This window comes from Muntiacus reevesi, chromosome 2 (assembly GCF_963930625.1).
Source record: "Muntiacus reevesi chromosome 2, mMunRee1.1, whole genome shotgun sequence".
Lineage (NCBI taxonomy): Eukaryota > Metazoa > Chordata > Mammalia > Artiodactyla > Cervidae > Muntiacus > Muntiacus reevesi.
This window is the reverse complement of record NC_089250.1, coordinates 1,436,829-1,453,333: the sequence shown is the minus strand read 5'-3', so window position 1 is coordinate 1,453,333 and position 16,505 is coordinate 1,436,829. Positions and strand designations below refer to the sequence as shown.

Genomic DNA, 16,505 nt, shown 5'->3' with positions numbered 1-16,505 from the left:
AACCATCAAAGACAAAAAATTGGGCAGTGGCCCAATTTCTGGAAATCTCTGCCCTTTCTCCCAAATAGTTGGAATAATCTTACCACTCATTCGCCCATGAAATTACCCAGCCCATAAAAATTAACCATACTACATTTTAGGGCTGCTCTTGCCTTCTGAGATGGTCTACACTCTGTCTGTGGAGTGTAATTCTCTCTAAATAAGTCCACTTCTTACCTATCACTTTATCTCTCACTGAATACTTTCTACAATGAGACATTAAGAACCGGAACTTCATTAAGTCTTGAGACCAGGTGTGTGATCTCAGTTAAGAGACTGTGGGTTCAAATTCCAATCTGAGTTGCATGGTTTTACACTGAAGGTATATATTACTTAACCCACAGCGAAGTGTTTGTCATAAAAGATTCAAAATGTTTCCAAAACAGTTTTTTTTTGGATTTTCTTGCTGCATATATATTTTTTATCATTCAAATAGAAGGGATTTTATATACTTCTTGAACGTTGATTAGTTAATATTTTGAAAGACATGGTAAGGCAAGGAATTGAGTTTGTGAGATGGAAAGATTCTGAAAAGAAAAACAAATCAAAACAAAGAAAGGGAAGGCGCGGAGTGTATATGTATTTGCTTGTGTGTGAGTGTGTGTGTCTGTGTGGTGTTTCCTGTTCAATATCTAAGACTCCCAAAATTTCTCTACAGTAGTTTGGTTCATTCTCAAAATGAACAATCTGTATTAGAAATGGAAATCTCTCAAAAAAGGCATTAAAAACCATACATTTATCCATAATTGTCTTATTGCTTGGAATGCATATTTGGTTCTCTGTGTTTTCCTTCATTTATGGAGCTTTTTTCCAAATATATAAATTATTACTGATATTCTCCACTACTCCATTTCTGCTTAAAGCCTCAAAGCTGGTTTATTGCTCTTCTCTAAAATTTCTAACTCCTCATTGTTATATTCCATCCACTCATTATATTTTCATTTGACTAGATCCAATAAATAGACCTCTGGAGCCAGGGGATTGCTGTGGGTTGGGATTAATGATATGTCATGAGTCACTCAACCCTTGTTGTTTCTGAAACTAGTATCTGACATCATCTCTGCCTGGCTGTGAACACATTTTGGAGTACATTCCAAGCCTATGATTGAACTTTGGAGCTGAAACTCTATCTCAGATTAATTTATAATACCGCCCAGAGTCATAGCTCTGCAACTTCTTACTTGACTGCATTTCAGGCAGCTGGTTCCATTCACTTGAGCTTTGTCTCAGATTATCCAAGGCATCCATAGATGGAAGAGACCAGAAAATTGAAAATGACAATTCCTCTATTAATGCAGTCTTCTGAAAAATTTCTCATCTTGGGGACTATGATGATTGATTACCTATATTTATATTTACTATTATTTATTGTCTTCTCTTCAACCTCAGGGAAAGAAGGTTATAGAATGTGATGCATTTGTTAATTCACTGGCTTTCTTCAATAAACACTGTCTCCTTCAAAAAATGGAGATGGGACCATTTCTCCTTGCTTTACATTCTGTGAAACCAACAGCTACAATTGAGAAAACTATTCAAAATACAGAGGATGTGTTGTTCATCCTGACCATCTCTAGGACCATTGGTTTGATCTGATCTCTCTCTTCCATATTACCTGTCTGCCAACTTATACTTAAATTGAAGCATAATTGATTTATCATGCCATGTTAATGGTACAGCAAAGTGATTCAGTTATACACACACACACACACACACACACACACACACACACAATGCGTGTGTATATACTTTTAAAAATTCTTTTCCATTATGGTTTATCACCATGCACCATGAAGCTCTCTTGAAATAGATCCAATTGCCATGGGATGGCTTAGGCAAGTGGGAAAACAACTTTAGGCATATGCCTTATTGATTATAGAAGCCTCACCACTAGGGTCTATGCACATTCTCAAACATTCTCCATGGGAGGCAAATACTGGTGGCTTAGGATACAAAAATGACACAAGACATCTTCCTTAACCCTTTCCATCTAGGCAGGGAGGTAAGTATGTATAAAGAAAGGAGAACGTTCTTATGTGTCAGGGAATTCAAACCCTCACCCCACTATCACACTTATGGTTGTCATTTCTTTCTCTTTCCTTGCCAACAGAATGGCCTGTTTAGGTTCTGAAAAGCTTTAGGGTCTCCTTCCCAGGTCTGGGGTATATCTTAATTCTTCTCAGCCAGTCACAGTTGTTCTGTGGTCCCTGCTAAAGCTATTTGTAGGTCATTGCTATATGGTGTAACTCTGGTCTGCATCCAATAGGGAATAAAGGAAAGTCTACTGGGTGGGGAGTGGGGAACCTCACTCACACAAAGAGCCACAAGACAGAGATATCCCTGGGCCACACATGGAGCTTATTTCTTAGGAGGCGATGCCCAGGGTGCCCAGCCATATTGAAACTGTAAGAGGAGCAAAAAGATGGACAGCATGGGTCTCTTATGACACCAACAATTCCGGATTTAATCAACCCTCAATCACTCTGCTTCTGGACTTCTTGTTGTGTGAGGTAATAAATTCCTTAATGTTTAAACCACTGAGTAATAGTTTCCTTTTATGTAACCAGGTGGCACCAGCGGTAAAGAGCCCGTCAGCCAGCGTAGGAGACATAAGAGACATGGGTTCCATCCCTGGGTTGGGAAGATCCCTTGGAGGAGGGCATGTAATGTTGGCTGGAGAATCCCATGGGATGGACAGGTGAGCCTCGGCCCATCAGGTCATGAAGAGTCAGACATGACCGAAGTGACTTGGCACACATGCACACACTCATAGCCCAAAACATACTGGCTGTTTCAACTTCCTTTCATTTTCTAAATGAAGAAGTTAGTTTAGAAGAGTTCATTTACTTACAGACAAAATTAAACTTGGTCTGTTTATTTGGTAAGCTCAACTGTTTACATTCTACCACAACTTTCATTGGTCTGTGCGCTAACAAAAAATTGGCACTTGTCATCTGCCTCTACAAGAATTAGGTTACTAGTCACTGTAGACTTTCAATACACACTGAAAGGAGTCCAGGGTGGAGATGACTCTATGCTCTGGGGAAAAACTGGCAGAACTGGTCTTCAGATAGTTAGATATCTTTAGGAGAAGATCTTATGAGCCCAATTGTTGCATCTTCTCATCCCTAGAAAAGCACTAAAATGTCTAACAGTGACATCAGCTCCTCGTGACTAGCAGCAACCCTCTGTCAAAGCCTCTATAAGCCTCTGACCACACATACCCCTCTTCCCTAAAATTATAAATAAAACTATCTTCCCTCTCTCTTTGGAGCAATTTCTCAGAGCTACCTGAAATGTTGTTTCCCAGGCTATCATCCTGATTTTGCCCCCAATAAAACTTAATTCACAACTTCCATCTTGTGCATTTTTTCAATTGACATATGTGTTCTTTAAACAAAAAATAAATTATGAAAGGTTGCATATGCCAAGGACTAAATGGGTAGAAGAGATGAAGAGAGGGAGTGACAGTAAGCCAGGGTTGGTAGTGACTGACAACCAACCGAGGTTGGAATGACTGATCCTAACCAGAGTGAAACTACCTTAAAGGGTACAGGTATATTTTTAGAGCTTTTCTGCAGTCAAGAACATACATCTTAGGAGTTGAATAATCAGATAGTTTAATTCATTAGAGTGATAGCTAAAACCTCCAGTGTAATGCTTTACTTCCTAAGCTGAATAAATATGTTAATTATTCAGAGATAACATCACTTTGCTTTTCCTGAGTATATGGAGTCATTATCTCCCACAAGCTGGAATCAAGATTACTGGGAGAAATATCAATAACCTCAGATATGCAGATGATACCACTCTAATGGTAGAAAGTGAAGAGGAACTAAAGAGCCTCTTGATGAGGGTGAAAGAGGACAGTGAAAAAGTTGGCTTGAAATTCAACATTCCAAAAATTAAGTTCATGGCATCTGGCCCCATCACTTTATAGCAAATAGATGGGGATAAAGTGGAAACAGTGACAGACTTAATTTTCTTGGGCTTCAAAATTACTGTGCACAGTGACTGCAGCCATGAAATGAAAAGATGCTTGCTTCTTAGAAGTAAAGTTATGATTAATATAGACAGTGTATTAAAAAGCAGAGACATCATGTTGCCAACAAAGGTTCATATAGTCAAAGCTACAGTTCTTCCAGTAGTTATGTATGGATGTGAGAGCTGGACCATAAAGAAGGTTGAGCACGAAAAAATTGATGCTTTTGAACTGTGGCGCTGGTGAAGACTCAAGAGTCCGTTGGACTGCAAGGAGATCCAACCAGTCAATCCTAAAGGAAATCAACCCTGAATATTCATTGAAAGGACTGATGCTGAAGCTGAAGCTCCAATACTTTGGCCAACTGGGCAAAGAGCTGACTCACTGAGAAGGATTCTGATACTGGGAAAGATTGAGGGCAGGAGGAGAAGGGGGCGACAGGATGAGATGGTTGGATGGCATCATCGACTCAAAGGACATGAGTTTGAGCAAATTCAGGGTGATAGTGAAGGACAAGGAAATCTCGGGTGCTGCAGCCCATGGTGTCTCAAAAAGTCAGATATGACTTAGCAACTGAACAGCAACATCTCCCAAACTGTTTGGAGTATGGAGAGATTTACTTAGAGCTGAAAAATTTTAGGTTGAAATGAATGGACACTGTTCAGTCCTGAGACAATCTTGTTTTGAGTCATAAGGGTAGATTCCTCAAGGAAAAACAATAATTTAAACCATAGTCACTACCTGATGTACTGCCAAGTCTATCCAAAACCCTAGAAAATGACCATTGTAATTAAAAATCTACTTATTCTGTGCGTGTATTTCTCTCAGGGATCTAATTTTATTTTTCCTTCTGGGTGCCTTGATAGTCAACAAAGGGGCAATAATGAGCAGGGAAATAGACAACATAATAATAATAATGCACTGCTAAATGGATTGGTTTTATACTGTATATTTAATTTTTATAGTCCCTTTAAATGCTCAAAAGAAAACATTTGAAATATTGAAATTCTCCTTTGAACTTAGACTGGCATTTCTCAGGAAATACTCCAAGGAGATCAGTTCTTAAAATGCTCCAAGGAAATAAGTAGTGTGGTCATGACTGGGGGGTAGGATTGATCTTAACCTTAGTGAGAGTGTCTCTGTAAGTCTTTTTCCAGTATTTGAAACATACTGCAGTAGGTGCCAATCTTTCTTTGTGCCCAGCATTTTAAAGGCTCATTTGAATAGAAAAACTTTTCTTTTTCCACCAAATATAGCTTCTATGAAATAACGTTTCTATAGAAAATGTTTCTACTTGTTCAGGAATTGCTTGTAAAGTATAAAATCTAACTCATTTTCTAGATACTGATATTAACATTTAACTGGATTCTATGATGTTATTTAAATTTTATAATATTCATGATTGGCTTTTGGAAGTTTGAATTTCTATATTACAGATGTTCATATTTACCCAAAGATCTCTGAAAGATGAGTCTACATGAGGTTTATCTATATTTAAAACAAGGACACTAATAATATCATATGAATATCATACAAAGTAAAACCAAATTTTACCTCAAAAGAGAATTTCAGTGAAAATCTCAAGATCCTATATTAGAATTTATATGTCATTTTTAAAATTAATAATATGGAATTCTCTTTAATTCCTCAGCAGGAAAATAAGAAATTTTGACTGGTATTGGGACAAAGTAATGTTCTAAGCATGGAAATTTACATAATGCAAACTTTGATATGACAATACATGGCTCTGAAAAGTGAAGAAGATAAGTTTAAAAATAACCTTAAAGATCAGAACATGATCTAACATAGGTAACAGTTTTAAAAATTGAATGTTTAAAAATATGTGAATTCTAATACTACTAGAAATTTAAAAATTGGGGAGAGTTGGTATACTTGGTCAGAAATCATGTATATCAGATGGTGTTGATATGAAATCATTGTTCAGAAATTTGGAGATAGCTATTGGAGTTCTTTCTTCAATGAAAAATAGTGAACCCTTCACTTTTTTAGTAGATGACTCACTTTCTGAAAACTATTGGTCATTAATATGCTAACATCCCAAACCCAACTGACACAAAGGAGCCAAGTTCTTTACCGCATATGTACTTAAACAAGTTAATCAGAGGGAGGGCAAATGAAGAAATTAATTGGATTAAAAATACTTAGCAAAAAGCAATTAAAAAAACAGAGCTGCTGAGAAAAATTTAACAGTATTTTGTAGTTTTATTGTTTGCATTGATATCGAACAATTTTCTTACTGTTATTATTGTGTTGCCAGTAAAGCAAATGAGTGATTATGCATAATTTGCAAGGTATCAAGACTGATAAAGGAAGCACAGCTATAGAATCAAAAATTTAAATTGGAAGGAATAGAAATCATTAAGTGAACTCTTGTGCCTTCACAAGAAAACAAAAAGTCTCTTTTCTTGCTTTGTTCAATGAAATGGTCCAGAAACAACATTCCCTAGCACAGGGTTCAAATTGTTGTTACTCATGCACATATTTTTCACACTAAAAGCAACAAGGGCTCATTGAGGGAAAAGTCTGATTCCATGCATGGTGCAGGAAGGAACAAGGTGAGTCTGCAAGATCTCTATGTGCCAGAAAATAAGGACATTTTCAAAGATCAATGGGTCATGTTAAGAAGAGAGAGCAGCCAACATAAAATGCTCCCACTGACCACAGCTGAGACAATATGACATCAAAAGGAGAATAGAGGCTGTGGTTGAGTGAATCTACATAAACTCTGAAAACTTTAAGTCCATAATGATATCTATATACACACACACACACCCAGTCAAACTTGAGACTCAATTATTTTGGCACCATTGTCTCTTTTATTATATGGCAAATAATATAGATACTAATCAGAGAAGGAAATGGCAACCCACTCCAGTACTCTTGCCTGGAGAATCCTGTGGACAGAGGAGCCTGATGGGCTGCATTCCACGGGGTCACGCAGAGTCGGACACGACTGAAGTGACTTAGCATGCATGCATGCATTGGAGAAAGAAATGGCAAACCACTCCAGTATTCTTGCCTGGAGAATCCCAGGGATGGAGGAGCTTGGTGGGCTGCCCTCTCTGGGGTCGCACAGAGTCGGACACGACTGAAGTGACTTAGCAGCAGCAACAGCATAGATACTAATGGATGTAAATATATTCATTTTTGGACTTAAAAGGAACTCTTTGTAAAATTACTGCATATTGTGACTTCTAGATGAAACAACGTCTAGAATTCACCTGAACATACATTTTTATGAGTTTTGTGGTCCTAAGTATATGAAGAATGCAAGATTCAATCATGTGTCCAAGTCTTCACAGTTACATTTCTTAGTATCCTATTAAGTCAAAGATCTAGACTCTTAACTTGAGCTTCCATCAAAGTGAAAGTGAAAGTCAGTCAGTTGCGTCGGACTCTTTGTGATCCCATGGACTATAGAGTCCATGGAATTCTCTAGGCCAGAATACTGGAGTGGGTAGAGCCTTTCCCTTCTCCAGGGGAAGTTCCCAACCCAGGGACTGAACCCAGGTCTCCCGCTTTGCAGGTGGATTCTTTACTGTCTGAGCCACCAGGTAAGCCCAAGAATACTGAAGTGGGCAGCCTGTCCCTTCTCCAGGGGATCTTCCCGTCCCAGAAATCAAACCAGGGTCTCCTGCACTGCAGGCCAATTCTTCAGCTTCTATAGACCTCCTCAAACTTAGATGAGAAAAATGATCACATCTTCAACTCAAACCACCATGTGCAATTTAACATTCTCTTCAGTTATGAATATAGGTCACAAATCACTGTAGTATTAGTGGGACTGTGACTTTGTAACTACTAGAAATCACAGACATTTTCATATCATATTTCAATTGTTACAAATACCACATGTCTTATTTATGAGTCTTAAAAATTATGTTAATAAAATATATATGATTTAAACTGTGTTAATAAAATATACACAGTTGTATCACAAATTTGTTTTTTAATATTTGATAAAAATATTTCAATGGAGTTTATTTCCTCTTTAATTTTACATACATTATTTTATGCATTTAACATCCTTAGAAGGGTTCATAGGCTTCACCAGAGTGCCATATACATCAATGGCACCAAATAAGATTAAGGATCTCTGAAACGGGAAAAAATCCTTTACAAAATCTTAATAATTTGAGTGGGAGCTGTGAAACTTTTATAATAAGCCTAGGAAACTGAATTCAAGAAAGTGGGCTAAGTGGCGACTCTCTTCTTGAAGCTATTAAACCTGTAGTAATTTTAAAAGAAGACTAAAAATATTCTAACATTCCTCCCATTGAGGGCTGTGGTCTACACCCCCTACCTCGAAACTGGGTACGGTTGTGACTTTTTTGACAAATAAAGCAGTGACAGTATGGAACTTCAGAGGCTAAGTGCACAAAGGCCATTAAGTTCCTCCATGTTCTTTGGAACACTTGTTTTGGCAGCTATAGCTGCCATGTAAGATGCCCACCTAACCTGAGGAAGTCCAAGCCACACGGGAGGCCTTACAGGCAATTAGGTCATCAGTTCTAACTGAGCCCAGCTATTGTGTCACTAACCCAAGTGCCAGACATACTTGTGGAGAAGCTTCCAGATGATTCCCACAACCAAGGTGTTTGCATCACCTGGGCATTGGCTTCCCAGCTGGAGCCCAAGACGACCGAGAACAGAAACAAACCATCTGCTCTGTGCCTTGTCTGAGTTCTTGACCTATAGAATATGGACCAAAATAAAATGGTGGCTCTTTTATGCCCATGAGTTTTCATGTGATTGGTTATACAAGACGAGATGACCAGAATGGGTTTATGATGAGCCAAACATGAATCTCATTAGTTTCATACCATGAGTCTCTCTAGGTAGGTAATGCGGTTGAAACAAAACAGGCCACAAGTAGTCTGAGAGCCATCCAGTTTTCAAGAAAATCATGTTGTTCCATTTCAACTGATGGTAGAACTCAGCGTATGATTCTGACTAGATGGTCTAGGATCATATAGAACCATCCTGAGAGGCCCCATTCCAGCTGTTCAGCGGCCACATATCTAAGAGGCATTTCTACTCTAAGCTATTTTCACCAAGTATGGACTATCAGGCCAATGCTGGATTTGATGCCAGCACAACATACATTTATGTCTACAGGAATGGATTTCTTTAAGGAATTTAGAAGAAAGAACTGCTTATTTGTCAGATGGCTGAACCCTGTGAAAACCCCACACATATTTAGTGCCTGGATCTCACTGCCATTATGCGCATGGCATTGCTGATCTGTCTTGCTACACAAACCACATGCCCCCAGGCAATAAGGCATAAGTGCACCAGAACCACCCCTAAGGCATGGCGAGCGGCTACCACTTACAGATACCAAATGAGACCCCAGACTTTACTTTGTTTGCATTATGGGTCTTATGGTCTTACTATCCTATATTCATTTGGATAATGGATTGTGTGAAGCAAAAGCATGATAAGGTTTTTAAAAGTTTTTTTTTTTTTAACCACTAGGTCTTTTTTCTCACAATCTTTCCAAAGCTAGTAATCAGAGAGTATTCTACAAGAAATATATGATTATAAAAACATTTTTAGCTTATAGAAATTGGTATTTATTAAACTTTTAATTCTAAACTATGTAGAGATAATATATATATGTTTTAATATTTTTTTCTATTTAACAATCTACTAAAAACTAGATTGTCAATCTAATAAATTGACAATCCTCAATTTAGGGGAAGTGAGGAAAGTACTTTGGCCACCTCATGCGAAGAGTTGACTCATTGGAAAAGATCCTGATGCTGGGAGGGATTGGGGGCAGGAGGTGAAGGGAATGACAGAGGATGAGATGGCTGGATGGCATCACCGACTCAATGGACATGAGTCTGAGTAGACTCCAGGAGTTGGTGATGGACAGGGAGACCTGGCGTGCTGTGATTCATGGCGTCGCCAAGAGTCGGACACGACTGAGCGACTGAACTGAACTGACTAGCAAACACAGTGTTGCTTTCTTCCTCCTTTATTATAATATTTACAACAAAGTATAAGTTGCTGCTCACAAGAAATTTGTTTATGTCTAAAGCCGTGTCCCTTCCCTGGTGGCTCATTGGTGAAGAATCTGCCTGCCAACCAGGAGATGTGGGTTTGATCCTGGGTCAGGAAGATTCCCTGGAGAAGGAAATGGTAACCCACTAACCCACTGCAGCATTCTTGCCTGAGAAATTCCATGGACAGCAGGGGCTGTGATACAGTCCATGGGGTTACAGAAGTCAGACACAACTCAGGAGCTAAACAACAGCAATAATAAAGTCCTGTCCACTTTGAGCAAAATTATTAATTTACCTTAAAGCTGAAGTTATTTAGGGTTTTGGAACTTTTCTGTAGATGAAAACAGTCCAGAGAACTAGACAAGATAATAAATGGATTGAAGTCCACTGTAAGAATGAATTCAGTTACGTCAAAATTCCATTGGTCTGAAGATATCAGACATGGATACATTTTAGATGAGCTGAAAACATAGGAAGTGTGTTACAGTATTAGTTGCTCAGTTGTGTCTAACTCTTTGCAACTCCATGGATTGTAGCCTGCCAGGCTCCCCTGTCCATGGCGATCTCCAGGCAAGAAGGACATGTGAATAAACGATATTGTTACTTTTGGGAAGAGCCTCTAGTCATGGAAGAGCCTCTAGTCAGGAAGTGAAAGGAAATCCACCTGTACTTTTGAACAACAGAAAGCAGAGGTTGGTGACATTCGGTGAGACTGGCTAGAATAATTGTCAAAGAACTATAAACTCATACCTGTGAGGTAGGTGTTGTGTGAGGAATTAATGAAATAGTGAGAAAGGGGCTGAGACATATCTTCATTCAAATCCAGTTTCTCAGGCGAAACTACACCATTTTCTTCTCCACTCAGATAGCGCATAAATCCATCCACTGATATCTGTCCTAGAGGAAATGAAGAATTAAGAGGAATGTGAATGTATTATTTTTATGGGTTTCTGATATCATATTATTATTATTATTTTGCAGAAAACTCTAGTAGCATCCAAGATGAAAAACATTAGCCTCAGTTGCAATTGATAAGGATAAACAGTAATCTAGGGTCATGCTGCTTTACTATATTTATCCCCAAATGCCAGAAATAATAGAGAAAAATGTAATTACATGAGTCTCACAGACTTTCAGAGAATTTAAATATCTAAACATGGATCAACTGTTTTTAAAATATAAGATTGGTTACAATCCTATGCATGGACACCAAAATGTTTTTAGTGTTTATCTCTGGGTAGTAAAGTCAAGGGTACATTTCCCAATGTTCTCTCATAGAAACATGTTACTTTTATAATCAAAAGACTTATTCACACATGGCTTTATTATTTAAAATAAAGTGAAAATGTTTTCAAATAATAATCTTTTTCCTCTGAAAAAGAAAATAAATATGACCATAACTGAGGAATAAAAATCTGAATGTTCATAAAAATGAAGGTCCTTAACATTTCTTATTTAGAATGACTTTATTTTAAATGAAATAAATATGACTTACACTTTAGTTTACTCAGATTCTATTTAGAATTTTTTTGCTATTGTAGTCTTTCTGAGGTGACTAATACTAAGTATTGAGATAATTCTTTATTGTTACTAAAGCAATTTTTATACAATACACGGAGAGAGCCATCTTCATGATTTTGGTTCATCATTATAGTTTGTTTCTTCAATCTTAACAATCAAAGCCTCAAAACCCAACCAACCAACAAAAGAAACAAAACAAACACAACCACCAGTGCATTTGTGAATAGTGAAGATCTTTCTGACAAATGTTAGAGGACAGTATTTATTTTTCCTTGTTGAAAAAGTTTTGTATTAATATAAAAGTAGTATATGTTTATGGAAGAAAAATTAGGAAATGGCATGAGCAGAGAGGGAAGAAAACTGAAAGTTTTCCGAACATGCCAAACTCTTCCTTCAGAGAGAATTACTATTAAAATCCTAGTATATACACTTCCAGAGGAAGAAATGTATGTATGCATGTGTATGTATAGTTCTTTTATGAAGATGCAACCCTATATATATATATATATATATATACACATACATATATATATATACACACACACATACATACATACATATATGTATATGTACATATCAACTGAAAAATATATTATGAACATAACCATATAATATTAATATTTTATGTATTATAAACTATATAGAGTTATAACATGACTCAATCATATTCCATTATCTTTGAAGTCCTCATTTTTCACTAGTATAAATAATATTGTACTGAATACTCTGGTAGTTGAATCTTTCTACAAACTTTTTCCTCAGAATGAGTTCTCTGAAATATAATTGCTGGTTCAAAGACTGCATATTTTTCAGACTTTTAGTATACATAACCAATTTGCTTTCTGTTAAAAGTTCTAGCAATTTACTCTTTCACCAATGGTTTGCCTTCTCTTCATCCTGATGTCAAACTCAGAGGTAAAAACATGATAGCAGGGGGGCGGTCCTAAGATGCCAGAGGAATAGGACAGGGAGACCACGTTCTCCCCCAGAAGTTCATCAAAAGATCACCTGAATGCTGAGAAACTTCCACAAAACAACTTCTGAATGCTGGCAGAGGACACCAGGCACCCAGAAAGGCAGCTCATTCTCTTCAAAAGGAGGTAGGACAAAATGCAAAAGATAAAAAGAGACACAAAAAAGTTAGGGATGGAGACCTGTCCTGGGGAGGGAGATATGAAGGAGAAGTTTCCAAACACCAGGAAGCCCTCTCACTGGCGGGTCTGTGGGGAGTTTTGGAATCTCAGAGGGCATCATAACTGGGAGAGGAAAATTAAAAAAAGAAAAACAAAAACCATAGATTACATGCCTAACTGCAACTCCCAGCGGAGAAGTAACCCAGACGCTTGCGTCCACCACCAGTGAGCAGGGGCTGAACAGGGAGGCGCAGGCTGCATTGCTTAGGGTAAGAACTGGGCCTGAAACCCCTGAGGGCAATCTGAGGGAGCTAAAGTGAGATAGCAACACAAAACCATGGGATAGCCAGAGATAGAAAAAAAAAAAAAAAAGAGAGAGAGAGAGAGAGAGAATTTTCCCGTGAAAAGCTCAAATCTAAGGCACTGCTGGGCCCACTCACAGAACAAAGGACTGAGCAAATACCAGAGGAGAGTTAGCCAGCTGTGGACTGGCTCATCCTCCGCTGGAGGCAGAGAGGCAGGTGGGCGACAGCCAGAGACAGAAGGCAAGGGGCAATCTCAGTCCTGGAGATGGCATCCTCCACCAAACTGCGAGCAGGCTCCCAGTTGCTAACCACGTCTTCCTGGGATTTTGGATGGTTGACATCCACCAGGAGGGTCGCAGTCAGAGATTAGCTCCCCAGAGGAGACATACAGCACACATGAGATGGTGCTTTCACAGCGTACCTGGGAAACCAAGTGGCTGGGAGACGGGGGAGGTGATTAAGATGCACAGACCACCTGGGAGAGTGCACTCGCCAGCACCTAGCTGCTGGAGCTGCTCGGATCTGGGAAGGGGGCAAATTGCAGGCCCATCAGAGTCTGTGCCACTGTGGAGTACCTGAGAACCTGAACCTGAGCAGCTTAGACCTGGGAAGTGCACGCAACCCAAAGCCTGCTTTGGACAGTTTCCCATAGAGCAGCCTGGAGCCTGAGCAGTGTAGACCGGGAAAGCACACACGTCGTGAGCTGGGGCAAACCCAGTGTGGCCCAGGCACTGTGAGCACTCCCCACACACACCAGTGATATTTGTTTGCAGTGTTACTCCCTCCCCACAGCACAACTGAACAAGTGAGCTTAAATAAGTGACCACCTTAGCCTCCTTGTGTTAGGGTGGAAATTAGACACTGAAGAGACTTACAAACAGAGGAAGCCAAAATAAACAAAGAAGAGGGAACCGGTCTGGAAGTGACAGGTGCAACAGATTAAAACCCTGTAGTTAACACTGACTACATTGGAAGGGGCCTATAGACCTTGAGAAGAAGTATAAGCTGGAACAAGGAACTTTCTGAAGTTGAACTGACCCCTCACTGCCCTCAACAGCTCCAGAGAAATTCCTAGATATATTTTTAATATTATCTTTTTTAATTTTTAAGTTCTTTATTACTCCTTTAATTTCCATTTTTATTACCTACTATTACCTTGGGAAAAAAAGACCCTATTTTAAAGCAAATCCATACATATATATAGATTTTATATTTTTTGCAATTTTCTTTTTTTTTTTTTTAATATTGTATTTTTGAGAGTCTAACCTCTGCTCTAGATTTTTAATCTTTGCTTACTGGTATTTGTTATTAATTGTACCTCTAAGAATCTAATCTTTAGTACCCATTTTTACTTAGGGGTATGATTACTGGCTTGATTGCTCTCTCCCCTTTTGATTCTCCCTTTTCTCCCCAGGTCACCTCTATCTCCTCCCTCCCCCTTCTCTTCTCTACTTAACTCTGTGAATCTCTGTCGGTGTTCTGGGCTGTGGAGAACACTCAGGGAACTGACTACTGGCTAGATCTGTCTCTCTTCTTTTGACTGCTCCTCCTCTCCTCCTGGTCATCTCTATCTCCTTCCTCCCTCTTCTCTTCTCTATGTAACTCCATGAACCTCTCTGAGTGTTCCAGACTGTGGAGAGCAAATAGGGAATTGATTATGGGCTAGATTGCTCTCTCCCCTTTTGATTCACCCTCTTCTCCTCCTAGTCACCTCTATCTCCCTCCTCCCTTTTCTCTTCTTCATGTAACTCTGCGAACCTTTCTGGGTGTCCCTCACTGTGGGGAATCTTTTCACCATTAACTTAGATGTTTTATCATCTGTGCTGTATGGATGGAGAAGTCTCAAGGCTACTGTAAGAATAAGACTGAAAACCAGAGGCAGGAGGCTTAAATTCAAAACTTGAGAACACCAGAAAACTCCTGACTCCAGGGGACATTAATCAACAAGAGCTCATCTAAAAGCCTCCATACCTACACTGAAACCAAGCTCCACCCAAGAACCAACAAGTTCTGGAGCAAGACATACCAAGCTAATCCTCCAGCAACACAGGAACATAGCCCTGAGTATTAAAATACAGGCTGTCCAAAGACACCAAACCCATGGACACTTCAAAACTCACTACTGCACACTACATTGCACTCCATAGAGAAGAGATCCAACTCTACCCATCAGAACACTGATGCAGGCTTCCCTAACCAGGAAACCTTGACAAACCACTAGTCCAACTGCACCCAGAGGGAGCAAACTACACAATAAAGTGGAACCACAAACTTCCAGTATACAGAAACACCACCCCAAACACAGCAATCTAAACAAAATGAAAAGGCAGAGAAATATTCAGCAGGTAAAGAAACATGATAAATGCCCACCAAACCAAACAAAAGAGGAGGAGATAGGGAGTCTACCTGAAAAAGAATTCAGAATAATGATAGTAAAGATGATTCAAAATCTTGAAAACAAAATGGAGTTACAGATAAATAGACTACAGACAAAGATTGAGAAGATGCAAAAGTCCTGTTTAACAAGGACTTACAAGAAATAAAAAAGCATTAATCAATAATGAATAATGCAATAACTGAGGTCAAAAGCACTCTGGAGGGAACCAACAGTAGAGTAACTGAGGCAGAAGATAGGATAAGTGAGGTGGAAGATAGAATGGTGGAACAAAGTGAAGCAGAGAAGAAAAAAAGAAAAAGGATTAAAAGAAATGAGGACAACCTCAGAGACCTCTGGAACAATGTTAAATGCCCCAACATTGGAATCATAGGCGTCTCAGAAGAAGAAGACAAAAAGAAAGTCCATGAGAAAATACTCGAGGAGATAATAGTGAAAACTTCCCTAAAATGGGAAAGGAAATAGCCACCCAAGTCCAAGAGACCCAGAGAGTCCCAAACAGGATAAACCCAAGGCGAAACACCCCAAGACACATATTAATCAAATTAATGAAGATCAAGCAAAAAGAGCAAATATTAAAATCAGCAAGGGAAAAACAACAAATAACACACAAGGGGATCTCCATAAGGATAACAGCTGACCTTTCAATAGAAACTCTTCAGGCCAGAAGGGAATGGCAGCACATAGTTAAAGTGATGAAAGAGAAAAACCTACAACTGAGATTACTCTACCCAGCAAGGATCTCATTCAGATATGAAGGAGAAATCAAAAGCTTTACAGACAAGCAAAAGCTGAGAAAATTCAGAACCACCAAACCAGCTGTTCAACTAATGCCAAACGATCTTCTCTAGACAGGAAACACAGAAAAGGTTTATAAACTTGAGCCCAAAACAACCAAGTAAATGGCAATGGGATCATACTTATCAATAATTACCTTAAATGTAAATGGGCTGAATGCCCCAACCAAAAGACAAAGACTGGCTGAATGGATGCAAAAACAAGACTCCTATATATGCTGTCTACAAGAGACCTGCCTCAAAATAAGGGACACATACAGACTGAAAGTGAAGGTCTGGAAAAAGATGTTTCATGCAAACGGAG

General features: G+C 38.9%; 1 protein-coding gene across 4 annotated transcripts in view; it reads right to left on the bottom strand.

Annotated features, from left to right (window-relative positions):
* Nucleotides 1-16,505, bottom strand: part of PLCB1 (phospholipase C beta 1) — an 830,993-nt gene that overhangs the window by 192,331 nt on the left and 622,157 nt on the right. For all 4 annotated transcript variants that reach the window (XM_065920849.1, XM_065920850.1, XM_065920853.1 and 1 more), the window contains exon 10: nt 10,801-10,947. In XM_065920849.1, coding sequence (XP_065776921.1) covers nt 10,801-10,947 — 147 coding nt within the window. The remainder of the gene's footprint in view (nt 1-10,800; nt 10,948-16,505) is intronic.